At 33.0% G+C, this 13,870-nt stretch overlaps 1 protein-coding gene across 1 annotated transcript; it reads right to left on the reverse strand.

Moving 5' to 3' along the window:
• Positions 1–255: 255 nt before the first annotated feature.
• LOC141317217 (uncharacterized) lies at positions 256–11,578 on the reverse strand (the record flags this gene model as incomplete). The annotated part of the gene is made up of 11 exons (XM_073832989.1): positions 256–1,271; positions 3,027–3,073; positions 5,158–5,272; positions 5,474–5,547; positions 5,650–5,752; positions 6,511–6,628; positions 6,957–7,015; positions 8,642–8,832; positions 9,317–9,365; positions 10,845–11,011; positions 11,243–11,578. Coding segments are annotated over 11 exons (1,342 nt in total), but the record flags the coding sequence as incomplete, so codon positions are not given.
• Positions 11,579–13,870: the final 2,292 nt, after the last annotated feature.

The raw sequence follows: 13,870 nt of genomic DNA on the forward strand, positions 1-13,870 counted from the left end.
AGAAATAACAGAGGCTCAGATTTGCTGTTTCCTAGTGAAATTAACAAAAAAGCACACCTAAATCGTCACACTAAAAGGTAATTTGTTGCATTCTTTACACAATTTGTAGTGCTTACATGGCATTTCTATTCTAATTTCTATTCATTTAATTCTAAATGAAAGAAAGCGCTACATCAGAGAAAAGGTCTAATCATATTTAATACCTGCAGATGGAACAAAAAGGAAAGAAATGCATCCAGGTTGACTATGAAAATTTATTGAAGACAGTATAAAGGTTTGAAATTAAATGTTGGGCACTGGGTAAAAAAATAAAGACATTTTAGCTTAAATTAAAAACAGGCAACCACTCTGGTACAAATAGTTAAGCAGTTTGTTACACGTGTTTAAGACGTGCCTTTGATCAAATACAGTGAAAAGAGAGCAAGAACATTTGAAAAAAAAAAAGTGCAGATCATATGAAGACAATACATATTTATAGAAAAAAACTGAAAAAATAAATAAAACAGTGGTTGAAAGCATGATCCTAGTGGTCAATGAAACAACACACCAAATAATTTCTTTAAAAGACCCTATTAAAATCAGTTCTCCCACAGGTTGTTGAGAAATTAGATTGCATAGTGTCCTATGGCTGAAATCAGTCACTGCCTGCCCCCTGCTGTTGAGATAGTAGAAGTGTGCCAGTATAATACACCATTAAAATGTTTAAAACAGAATAGTTACCAGCAAGACTTAGTGATTCTCAATTAAAAACACATTGTAAAAAGTCAAGTGTCAGAGAGTGAATACAGTTTAGGTCGGACCTTAACCCGTCCATTTTCAGCTTTGATCCAATATGAATCGATATGACTTTAAAAAATTTCCTTTCTCTCAACACTGTCCAATTCCCCAATGAAATACTGACTGAGAGATATAAACAACATTATACAAAGGATTCAAGTGCAAAACCTTTGCTAACAAATGCACAAATCACACCCACAATGACAGGAGACAAAGAGACAGACGAAAAATGTGCAAAAGTATGTGAAAAAAAAAAAGTGTGAAAGTACATAATGATGAGATTTCACAAAAAACAGCATTTGTTAAAGGATGTGTAACTGCAATTTAGATTTAGTGATCTGACCTCAAACTGCAAAGGAAACATTCGGTCTGGGACAAAACACACAAACACATACACCACCTCCATGAGGATCAGTCCTCTGCGGACGGCCGTTTACTTTTCAGACTAAACCAGCGGGATATGGATTTTTTCTTGGGCTTTTCTTTCTTCACATCTGCAAATGGTAGAGCATAACCCATACTTAACTGCAAGGTACATAAAGTTCATTTCAAGAGAAACCAAGAGGTCATTTACTAATGGTGACCACAGAACATCAGTAACCGCTTACAGGATCTTCCGGTGGTTTTTATGTCATTTATGAATTGCAAATGGTTATGACTTTTGCCCACATTTATGCATTGGTTTAATTGGGTTAGTAAATTATACATTTTATTATCAGTCATTTTAGCTTTGAAAATGCAGACAGATCATTAGCCAAGGCTAGATACCTATGCTTTCCATTAGTGATCATTAAATCAAAATGGGTTGCATTACTTTTCCTGTTTGGCCTTTCAAATTGGGGAATATATAAAAATGCATGGAACAATTACTCCCAAGATTCATAGCACTTTGAGAGTGCGCAGGTGTCAGTTAATCCAAAAAGAAAACTTTCGTTTTAGCATTAGAGATAGAAATGCTTAAAAAAAAACAACCTGAAGTGGCCAAACCTCTGAACTGCTTGGTTGAAAGTGCATACAGTATTGTGCAATTAATGCATGGTTTTATTAGAGTTTTCTGTATTTAGCTCATTAGATACCAATGCCTTAATTGCAATATGGTAGAAACCTCATGTGGAATCAGCTTTACAATTATACTAAATAGATCAGTTTATATTATGTTGACTAGAAACAGACACTAAACCTTAGCAATAATAATTCTCTCTGCCATCAGCGAACAAATGGTGACAATAAACAATTGTCTCTCCGTTGCCAGCCTCTTATTATTTGCAAACAGGAAGGGATGTTCATTTTGAATCATCCAACAGACATCCAATGGACCATAATAAATAGAGTTGGCTGCAAATTTCTGCCTCTTTAAAATCACAGCCAGCTGGTGCACAGTAATCAGTTTCTAGCTAGGAAAATGTAATTTGTTGTAAAATAAGAAATGGTCATTTCTTTGAGAATCCTCTTTTACAAGAAATGCAGAGGAAATCTATATTAAATTCATTCAAATATTATTTAATGTTAAAGGTTAAATATTTATCTTGCGCAAACCTAATTTTTTTGTTAAAATTTAATGCTGCATAAACATACATATTTATAATACACTACAAGTCAAAATTATTTGAACAGTAAGATTTTTAATGTTTTTTGTTTGCAAGTCTGCATTTATTTGATCCAAAATACAGCAAAAGCAGTAATATTGTGAAATATTTGTCATATTTAAAATAACTGCTTTCTGTTTAAATATATTTTTTTAAATTTAATTTATTCCTGTGATCAAAGCTAAATATTCAGCATCATTACTCCAGTCTTCAGTGACACATGATCCTTCAGAAATTATTCTAATATGCTGATTTGCTGTCCAAGAAACACTTTTAATTAAATATTATCAATATTTAAAACACTTTTTTCAGGATTCTTTGATGAATAGAAAGATCCAAAGATCAGCATTTATCTGAAATAAAATGCTTTTTTTAAACACTATTTTTAACACAATTCAAAAGCTTTAAATAAATGATAAAGACAATTATGCTAAAATGTATCCTTAAAATCACAGGCATAAATTACATTTTAAAATATATTCAAATAACTCAAACAGAATTAATTTAAATAATAAAAATATTTCAACATTTTACTCTTTTTGTTGTACGTTGGATCAAACAAATGCAGGCTTGGTGAGCAGAAGAGACTTCTTTAAATACATTAAAAAAATCTTACTGCTCATACACTTTTGACTGGTAGTGTACATACATAATCATACTTACCAAGATTCTGCATCATCTTATTCAGCTGCTCATCCTCCTCTTCCTCCCTACAGAAAAAACAGTAAGTAATATGGTTTTAGGTATTCAATAGCACTTGGAGAAAAATGAACTAAAGAAATTAAGCAAAATAAACACAAGAAAAAATCAATACACACACAGTGCCCTCCACTAATATTGGCACCCTTGGTACATATGAGCAAGGCGGCTGTGTAAATCTGCATTGTTTATCTTTTGATCGTTCCTTCACAAAAAAAAAATCATAAAATTCTAACCTTTCAGTAAAGTAAAACAATTAAAATTGGGGGAAACTCACATTACGAATTAAATGTTTTTCCAATGCATGTTTGCCACAATTATTGGCACCCCTAGAAATTCTTATGAGTAAAATATCTCTGAAATAAATTCCTATTTCCATTTTTGTAGCACACCAGGGTGACTTGAAGCATGAAAATGTCCAGCCATGACTTACTGTTGGCGCTATCAACTATTCCACAGATAATCAAACAGTGTTCCAACCAATCAGCGTCAGGGGTTTGCTGTTGTGGACTTTCCTACTGGTGCTGGGATGTGAGGGAGGCGGAGCGAAAGTCCACAACACCAAACCCCTGACGCTGATTGGTTGGAACACTGTTTGTTTATGTGTGGAAAGGTTGGTAGTGCCGATTGTTTTTTTGGCATATCTCGGACCCTAGGCTGACCAGAGAGACGCGGTTTTTTCACAGACAATTTATGGGGCAGGCAGCGAGCGGATCGTGAAGAAAGCTCAGCTGAATTTGACACTTTATGTTTCAGGCTAGAAATCGCTGATACAACCTTTAATCATCCAAAGAGTATAGTTCTGATGTGCAGAACAAGATAAAAAAAAAAAAGCTAAAGCATTGAAAATACCAATTTTCACCATCATGGTAATAATAAGTTCCAATTAACTAAAAATGTTACAAATATGCCTAGAAGAGGATGTGTGTCTATATCATCCTAATGCATGGTGAGGAGGAGAGTTTGAGTTTTGGGGTCAGAAAGCCTAAAAAAAAAATAATTATAAAATATATAACAGCCCCTACATCACCACATGTTGTTGGATAGGCTTTCAAGAAAAATCCTCACTCATCCAAAAGCATACTCAGTTGTCATACATGACTAGAACTTCAAATGGGACTGTCTTCTATGGTCAAAAAAAAAAAAAAAGCTTTTTGGCAGCAAACTTACCAGATGGGTTTAGTGCAATAGGGATAAATAGTACCCCATGCCCACAGTTAAATATGTTCAACTATACTACTGGATCTTTAATGTTGTGGGCCAATTTTTTTCCCGGAGGTTCTGGACTTGCTCAGATACATGGAATCTGGATTCTATCAAATGCCAACAGATGACAAATCTAAACCTGACTGCCTCTGAGCCATGGCTGGTTCTTCCATCAGAACAGTGATCCAAAATAGACATCAAAATCAACACAAAAATGTGTCACAAAATTAAGCTTCTGCCATGGCTGTCCCAGTCCTCTGACCTGAACTCTATAGAAAATGAGAGGGTTGAACTGAAGAGAAGCTGGGAATCTGAGGGATCAGAAGAGATTCTGTATGAAGGAATGGTCTCTTATCTCTTGTCAGGTGTTCTTCAAACTCATGGGGCATTATAGGAGAAAACTCAGAGCTGTTATCTTGAGAAAAGGACAATGCGAATATTGGGTGGCAATAATTATGGCCAATGTGAACTAGAGAAAAACATTTCATAATGAGATTTCCCCCTACTTTCAGTTGTTTTACTTCAATGATAGGTTAGTATTTTGTGATATTTTTAAATGAATGATCAAAAGGATGAACAATGCAGATTTATTTTCACAGCCACCTTTGCTCATCTTTACCAAGGGAGCCTATATTAGTGGAAGGCACTGTACATAGAAATAAAAAATAAAATAAAAAAATAGCCCATGTACTTTAATGAATGTACATCGTCATATTGTGCAAAATAAATAAATAAATATTACTTTAATTAAGTGGACCTAGTCATACTATGCATATTATAAAGCTTAAAGTTTCTATTATTTTTGTTCATCAAAATATAGTAACTTTCAGCTCTTCTGCTGATGGATTATAGGCAAGGATGATAGGATATGCTAATAGCTGCAGCACACCTCAGTCTGTCTTCATCCAGCCCGTCCACTATGGCGCTTCTGTCGTTCACAATCCCCACGAGTTTGCTCATCAGCTCCTCCTCTCGTTTACGATCCCAAGAGGTCTTCAGATGCTCTATTGGATAGAAACATCATTAATACACAAAACAAAAATAGATCTCTTAAAATAACCAAATCAGTTGTGTTTACAAATGTCTACACAAAACTTAATTATTATTACCCAGTGATACAGTTACCCTAAAAAGTATGAATGTGTTTCATTAAACCAAGTGGCATCTCCAAACAAATAACACTTGACTTTTTCAGTCATACCAACCTGGTTTCTCCATCAGTTTCCTGAGTTCTGCCTCAACACTGGGCTGCTCTTCCTCTAGATCCTGTGTCTTGGCACTATCATAACACAATCACACATAATAAAACTGTTTAATGCACATTTAAAAATGGAAGATATTCATTTATCAGCATTACAGTCATTCAGTAGTTTACACATACATGTACACAAGCTCGGATTCTCGTCTCATGTAGACCTGCTTGTTTCTGATGAGGGTAAACCAGTCCACCATTAAGTCATTCATTAATGTGTCCTCTTCTCCTTCTGAAGAAAAATAAGAAGAAATGCAAGATTCCTTTAAATATAATTGCATTTGTTAAGGCTAATAAATTAAGAGTTAACTATTTGTAATATTTGTCTCCACCTGCTGGAGCACCAGGAGATAACACCTAGACTTATAAATGCTTGTATGTCATCCTGAACATAACCAGTCATGAGGATACATTTAAAAAAAAAAATATATATATATATATATATATAAGATTTATACATCACCTAAAAGCCGAATAAATAAGCTTTCCATTGAAGTATGGTTTGTTACGATATGACAATATTTGCGAGATACAACTATATGAAAATCTGGAATCTGAGGGTGCAAAAAAATAATATTGAAATATTGAGAAAATCGCATTTAAAGTTGTCCAAATGAAGTTCTTAGCAATGTGTTTTACTAATCAAAAATGAAGTTTTGATATATTTACGGTAGAAAACTTACAAAATATCTTCATGGAACATGATCTTTACTAATATCCTAATGATTTTTGGCATAAAAGTCAAGTCTATAATTTTGACACATACAATGTATTTTTGGCTATTGCTACAAACATCCTATAATTCTAAAATTATCAGTGTACAGCAATGATGGATCAACAGTTTAATATATTTTGCAAGATTGCAAGATAAATGGACACAGTAAAATAATTCTACCTTTTGTCATTTCAGTGTCTGAGAAGTGGATCTGACAAAAGGCTATTCATTCATTTATAAAAGAGACATTTTTAAGAGAGTATGTGGGTACAGACCCTCATCACATTGTCTGAGTTGTTTTTCCAGCTCTACTCCTCTTTTCTCCAACTCGTTCATATTCATCTCGATTTCCTTCAGTTCTTGTTGAATCTCATCCTTAGGAATGTAACCCGGCTAAACAAACACACACAATATGTCAAAAGTGAACTTTCTGCACAAACGACTTTGTACAGATCCTCAATGGTTTATTTATTCTTTTCAATGCTTTTCTAGTCTATCAGAGGAATGAAAAGATGGTTCAAAAGTCTGGGTTTACTATGAAGTCACTCTATTTTGATTCTAAGTCTATTCAAAGATAATCGTGCCCCAAAGGTCCTTTTGACTCTCCAAAACAGTCTAAATAGGCCCCTTGACAAAGTAATCCCTGAACACTCACACACATCTGTGCAGGCAGAAATGCACAAGACCAGATAACACATGTAATTATTGTTTTGACACACACCTTGTGCAATTTGTGCATTTCAGTCTCTGAGGGACTCACAGGAGATACACTGCTGGAGTCTGGAAGACAGACAAAGAATAAAACATACAGAAATAGAGAGAAGACGAAACAAATGTACTGCATTTAGTGCTCCGTTATTAATGTTCACATGTTTTTGTTCATGTTAACATATGATGCATGTTTACATATGACCCTTACAGAAAGTATAACCATATTTCCATGAAAAAATATGTATTTGCAACATTGAAGGACTACGTTCATAACCTGATGTGTGAAAATGGTAATTATACACTGCAAAAATCAAACCAGTATCTTGATCTTGTTTCACAGTAGTAACATTTTGACATTAAAACAAAATACACTGCCATTCGAAAGTTTGGGATCAGTAAGATTTTTAATGTTTTTTAAATAAGTCTACAAAATATGAAATATTATTGCAGTTTGTAATATTGATTTCCTCTTTTTAAATAAGTTTAAATATAATTTATTTCTGTGATGCAGCGCTGAATTTTCATCAGCCGTTACTTCAGTCTTTAGTGTGACATGATCCTTTAGAAATCATTCTAATATGCCGATTTATTATCAGTGTTGAAACTGTTGTGCTGCTTAATTTTTTTTTTTGAAAAAGAATAGCATTTATTTAAAATAGAAATCTTTCCTAACAATACAAGTCTTTACTATCACTACTATCCATTTAACACATCCTTGCTGAATAAAAGTATTCATTTCTTAAAAATAAATAAATAAATAATTTACTGACCCCTGAAACTTGTATAGTAGTGTATATTGTCATTTCTATTTTGAATAAACACTGTTCTTTTTATTTATCAAAGAATCCTGAAAAAAAGCATCAAAAGTTCCAAAAATGATTAAGCAACACAACTGTTTCCAACATTGATAATAAATGAGCATATTAAAATGATTTCTGAAGGATAATGTGGCACTGAAAACTGGAGTAATGATGCTGAAAATTCAGCTTTGCTTCACAGGAATACATTATATTTTGAAGTATATTAAAATAAACTATTATTTTAAATTGCAATAATATTTTACAAAATTATTTTTTTCTCCATTTTTGATCAAACAGAAACAGATTTTTTTTTAAAGAATTTTACTGATCACAAACTTCTGAATGACAGTGTACATTTACACAAGAAACAAATTTTTATTTGTTTTCAGCAATGCTATTATTAACTGAAACTATTAAAAATCATTTTTGGTAATTGAAATAAAGCTGAAATTAAAAATCAAAATATTGCCTTGACTGAAATAAGTTTAAGTTGAAGTAATAAAATTATTAAAACTAAAACTGAAAAATAAAAATAAAGGAAAAACTAAATTACAAAAGCACATAATGTTAGTAAAATAATATAATAGGAAAAACACTGGTCTTCAGAGAAAGTATCTTTAGTGTATGCAATTTTGACTGCTTGTATGCATTTCAGCATAAATCTAAATGTATTATACTGTTTCTTATTTTACAGCTTGTTTTAGGCACATTATAGTATTTTATAATCTAAATAAATCAATAAATAAATTATATTTTATTTTTTTATGTGCATGTTTATTTTTGGTGTGTGTCCAAACTTTTAAAAATAATGTCTTTGCTCTTATGTGACCTCTACTGCTGTATAAAAGAAGATTTAAGAACAAGCCAATTTCTACACATATTTCTAAGATCTTACCACTAGGTTTAGGCCCATTCTTACTCGGGCTAGGTGAGGGAGTTTTGGGCGTGTTGATGCTAATGGAGATGGTTGTGGTAGATGGTGCAGGGACAGACGTCTGGGAGACTCCTAGACCTGTTGTCTGTGGAGAGGAAGCTGCTTCTGGCCTCTTAGAGGGTGAGCCAGTGCTTTCTGTGGAACCGACAGTTCTAATAAAATGCAAAAGAGATGAAAAGATATTAAACTTTTCTGTTTGGTTTCTAAGCAACTAAATGTTTAGCATCGCTTCTCTCACCTCTGACAGGTGAAAGTTTGGGAGGGTGAGATAAGTTAAAGGGGAAGTTACAGGTGAAAGATCTTCATGTGGGAAGTGCTTGTGAACTGAGCTCTATCGCTCTGGGGACTTTCAGATACGACCCACTGCTGGTCTTATTGGATGCAGCGGGTTTACACGCCCATCAAGAAAACCAATCACAATAGAGTGTGAAGGAGTGGGCAGGACAGATCGTCTGGAGAATGAACCAGTTAATCAATGAAGAGCGGGATGATTTGGTAAGGGAAATCATATAGAGAAGAAGTTATTAAAGGATTCTGAGAAAGAACATGACACAAAACGATTCAGCTGTTTGATTAAACAAATATTATAGAACAAGACAGTAATTTGGAGAGACAACAGAAATGAGCACAACTTACTTTACAGGCTTGAGCATGGACCTCCAGTCAGATGGAGCTGTACCGTTTTCTAAAAATTACATAAAATTTTTTTAATTCAGAAATGGACATCGTAGATTTTTTAAAAATTAGAAGAATCATGTCGACCCTCATGTCACTCTAAACCCGTAAGACCTTCGTTCCTCTTCAGGACACAAATTAAGATATTTTTAATGAAATCCGAGAGCTTTCTGACCCTGCATAGACAGCAACTGACACGTTCAAGGCCCAGAAAGGTAGTAAGGACATTGTTAAAATAGCCCATATGACATGCGGAAGAGACGGACACGGAAGAAAATAAATTGTTGAATAAAGTCGATATTTTTGTTTTCTTTACGCACAAAAGTATTCTCGTAGCTTTATAACATTACGGTTGAACCACTGATGTCACATGGACTATTTTAACAATGTTCTTACTACCTTTCTGGACCATCTATGGTCAGAAAGCTCAAAAAATATATATATAAAAAAATTCATCAATAATAAGTTGAATGAAGGTCTTACAGGTTTGGAACGACATGAGAGTGAGTAATTAATGACAGAATTTTCATTTTTGGGTGAACTATTTCTTTAAAACTGTACAACTTTGACAATATTTTGATGCAAAAAGAGTGTAAATATAAACATACAAAAAAAAAAACAGTTATTTTGAGTTTCCATGTAAATGGAACATAATTTATACTTAATCTTATCATAAAGCTCAACAGGAAAGGTACAAAGAAAATTTACATTTAAAATATTTAAAATAATTTAAAATGTAAATTCAGAGGACTTCCAGAATGTCGTTTAAGCTTTATATCCTTATACTGTACACATCTACAGTCAGTGTTGGAAAAAGTTAATTGTAAAAGTAATGCATTACAATATTGCGTTACTCCCTACTTAGTTACTCTTTATGGAAAGTAATGCGTTACTTTACTTTTGCATTACTTTTTAAATCTGGGTAAAGCTTGCTTGTTTATTTTTAATATAAAAAGTTTTATTTTTAGCAAATGTAAAAGCCCTTTCACACCAAAAGCCTCAAGAAAAAAAAAAGAAACAAATGTTAGTTTATCTTGAGTAATTTTTGCTTATTAGTATGGTTGAATTGGATTATCAAAGGTCAGTAGCAAAGATACTGGTTTCTAAAATGGTATATCATAAAAGCTATTTGTATTTAACATTTAATTAATGAAGGTTTGCATCATATTCTAAGTTGCATTTCACTGTTTAATTCATTTTGAGGAATACTGAATCAGTTTTTTGCAAGTGAGATGAATTAATGCATGTTCACATTTATTCTAGAACTAAAGTAACATCTTACTCCTGATGTCTCTCAACATGGGGACAGGAGAGCTTTCGAATGGGAAAATAAAGTAACTTAGATATTTTTTCGTAAATTAAAAAGTAATGCATTACTTTACTTGTTACTTGAAAAAAAGTAATCCGATTACGTAACTTGCATTACCCCACAACACTGTCTACAGTACATTAAAACTTTTAAAGGCAGATAAAAATCCATTTTCCTCACCCTTGCTGTTGGATGACAGCGTGCTCACAGGCCTGGATAAGGATTTATCTTTAATCCAGGATGACGTTGTAGCAGCGGGGGCAGTAGGTTCCACACTGGTATCCAATGCTTTGAGACGCACCCTGCCTGAGGGGCCTTTAGCACCCGATTCCACAGGGGAAACATTACTATAGAAACCAAAGTGAGAGAAGATTGTGTTAATGATGGATGTGTCTTTGTACACAAACACTCCAACAAACATCCAGCCATGAATTCAAACAACACTTGACAGGCTTGATTACATAAAGGCTATAATTGTGTTTTATTTATGACCTTTGCACAACTCCACCCTCTGAAGTCATAAAATATATGCCAACGGCAACTATGTAATGAGCTCCAAGTAGGTGAACGTAGCTCACCTGCTGTTTGCTTTCAGCCCAGATGGACTTGGAGACAAGCTGTTGTTATTTTTTTCCACCGTCACCATCTTCCCGATCACAGCTTTGGCTTTCTCCTTTTCATTTTCCTTTTCTTTTTCTGTGCCCTGTGTTTTTGCCCAGTCTCCCGCCCGCAGCAGGACTCTACCTTTACCAGCTGCGGCTCCGGCAGTGACTTTAGGTGTTGTGCTTTCTGGTGTAGGAGTTTTAACACTCGGTGTACTCACAGATGTAGTTGAGATGTATGATGAAGTGCTCTTACTGGCAGGCACAATACTGCTGGTATTGCTGCTGGTATTGCTGCTGGTTTCAAAGAACCTATCCAAGGAAAAAAGAAAAAAAAAAGAGAGGAAATATTAAGGTTGTAGTGAATACATTGCCTGCCATTGTCATATTACAGTTATTAACCATAATGGCCAACAATAAAATTCTATTTTAGTATTGATAATTATATTAATTTAAAAATAAAAATAATAAATTTGAATATTAATCAGAAAAAAGAAAAACATAAATTTAGGCATCACAATTATGTTATTATAATGTACATTATAATGTACAGTATGAAAAATAGATATTCATTTTGAGATTTGCAGTGTTGTTAAATTATTAAAGTGAGGCTTAGATGAAGGTAACAGGAATTAAATATTCAGAAAATAATTAATTATTCAATATTGGATGATATGTCCAGTTTTGACCGATACCAGTAAAAGAAAAGAAGTAATATCCAGTAACATGATACTGACATATCCTGCATCATTCAAAAAAAAAAAAACAATATTTGAAATACACTCCAACAATCTGAGATACAACAATAAATTCTTAGAAACTATATATTTTATGTAATTCAGCCAGCTAGGACACATTTCACAATTACCCCTTCACCAGTCTAATATAAACCTATTTCCTGACCCAAAGCAATCTTATTTTAGAATTATTTATATATTGTTACGTTATTTGTTAGTATTTTAAATTAACTTTTATTTTCAGTATTTTGTTTTAGTTAAGTTTAAGTTTTAGCAATTTTGTTGTGTCTATTTTGTTAATAAGTTTGGGATCAGGAAGATGCTTTTTAAAATACATTTGTGCTCATCAAGGATGCATTTTATTTAATCGAAAATACTGAAAAAAAAAACTGTAATTTTGATTATATTTTTTTGTTTTATTTTAATATACTTTAAAATATAATTTATTCCTGTGATGCAAAGCCGGATTTTCAATAGCATTACACCAGTCTTAAGTGTCACATGATTCTTCAGAAATCAGAAAGCATTTATTTGCTGTTCTTTTTAACTTTTTATTTATCAAAGAATCCTGAAAAATAAAATATTAAGCAGCATTGATAATAAATCAGTATATTAAAATGATTTCTGAGAGATCATGTGACACTGAAGACTGGAGAAATGATGCTCAAAATTCAGTTTTCCATCACATCAATAAATTATATTTAAAGTATATTAAAATAGAAAACCATTATTTTAAATTGTAATAATATTTCACAAGATAATTTTTTTTTCTGTATTTTTGATCAAATAAATGCAGCCTTTGTGAGCAGTGTTGGTTACTAAAAGTAATGCATTACAATTTTGCGTTACTCCCCTAAAAAGTAACAAATTAGGTTACTTAGTTACTTTTATGGAAAGTAATCTGTTACATTAATTTTGTGTTACTTTCGCGTTACTTGTCTGTTTTTAATATAAAAAGTTCTATTTTTAGCAAATGTAAAAGCCCTTTCACACCAAAAACTGTAGGACAAAAAAGTTCAACACTCTTTAGCAATGAAAAAAAATTAACCACAATTGTTAGTAATTACTAAAGTCATTTTTGCATATTAGTATGGTTGAATTGGGTCATCGAAAGTCAGCAGCAAAGACATTGGTTAATAAAATAGGATTAAATACATAAAGGAAACAAAAAGTAACTGCTGTTACTTTTTTTTTAAATTAAAAAGAAATGCGTTACTTTACTAGTTACTTGAAAGAAAGTAATCTGATTACTTAACTCAGGTTACTTGTAATGCGTTACTAACACAGTTTGTGAAAATAAGAGACTTAAAAAATCTTACTGATCCCAAACTTTTGAACGACAGTGTCTATATACAAAATTGCTTACTTTTCACAGAGTTAGTATTTTCTGTACAGTGAATGGCACCTAGTGCACTATATAGGGAATAGGGAACAATTCAGCGTAAATATGATTTCCATTGAGGCAAAAGAAGTCTGGTTTGGCGTTGTGTCACGTGAACTGCTGCAGCATCGGATCTGTTTGAATTCTACACAGTATGCACTGACGAGTAGAAGACATAACACACTTTTTAAAGTACACATCCTCAGCATCATTATAATCACTGTTTTGCTCATATTGAATCTAAAGAGGAAATCTATTAAAGGGATAGTTCACCCAAAAATGAAAATTTGATGTTTATCTGCTTACCCCCAATGCATCCAAGATGTAGGTGACTTTGTTTCCTCAGAAAAACACAAACGAAGATTTTTAATGAAAACCGGTGCAGTCTGCCAGCCTTATCATGGACGTGGATGGGCACCAAACCTTTAAAAGTAAACAAAAACATGCACAGACAAATCCAAATTACACCCCGCGGCTCGTGACGAT

The sequence above is a fragment of the Garra rufa genome, unplaced genomic scaffold, assembly GCF_049309525.1.
Source record: "Garra rufa unplaced genomic scaffold, GarRuf1.0 hap1_unplaced_497, whole genome shotgun sequence".
In the NCBI taxonomy this organism is placed as follows: domain Eukaryota; kingdom Metazoa; phylum Chordata; class Actinopteri; order Cypriniformes; family Cyprinidae; genus Garra; species Garra rufa.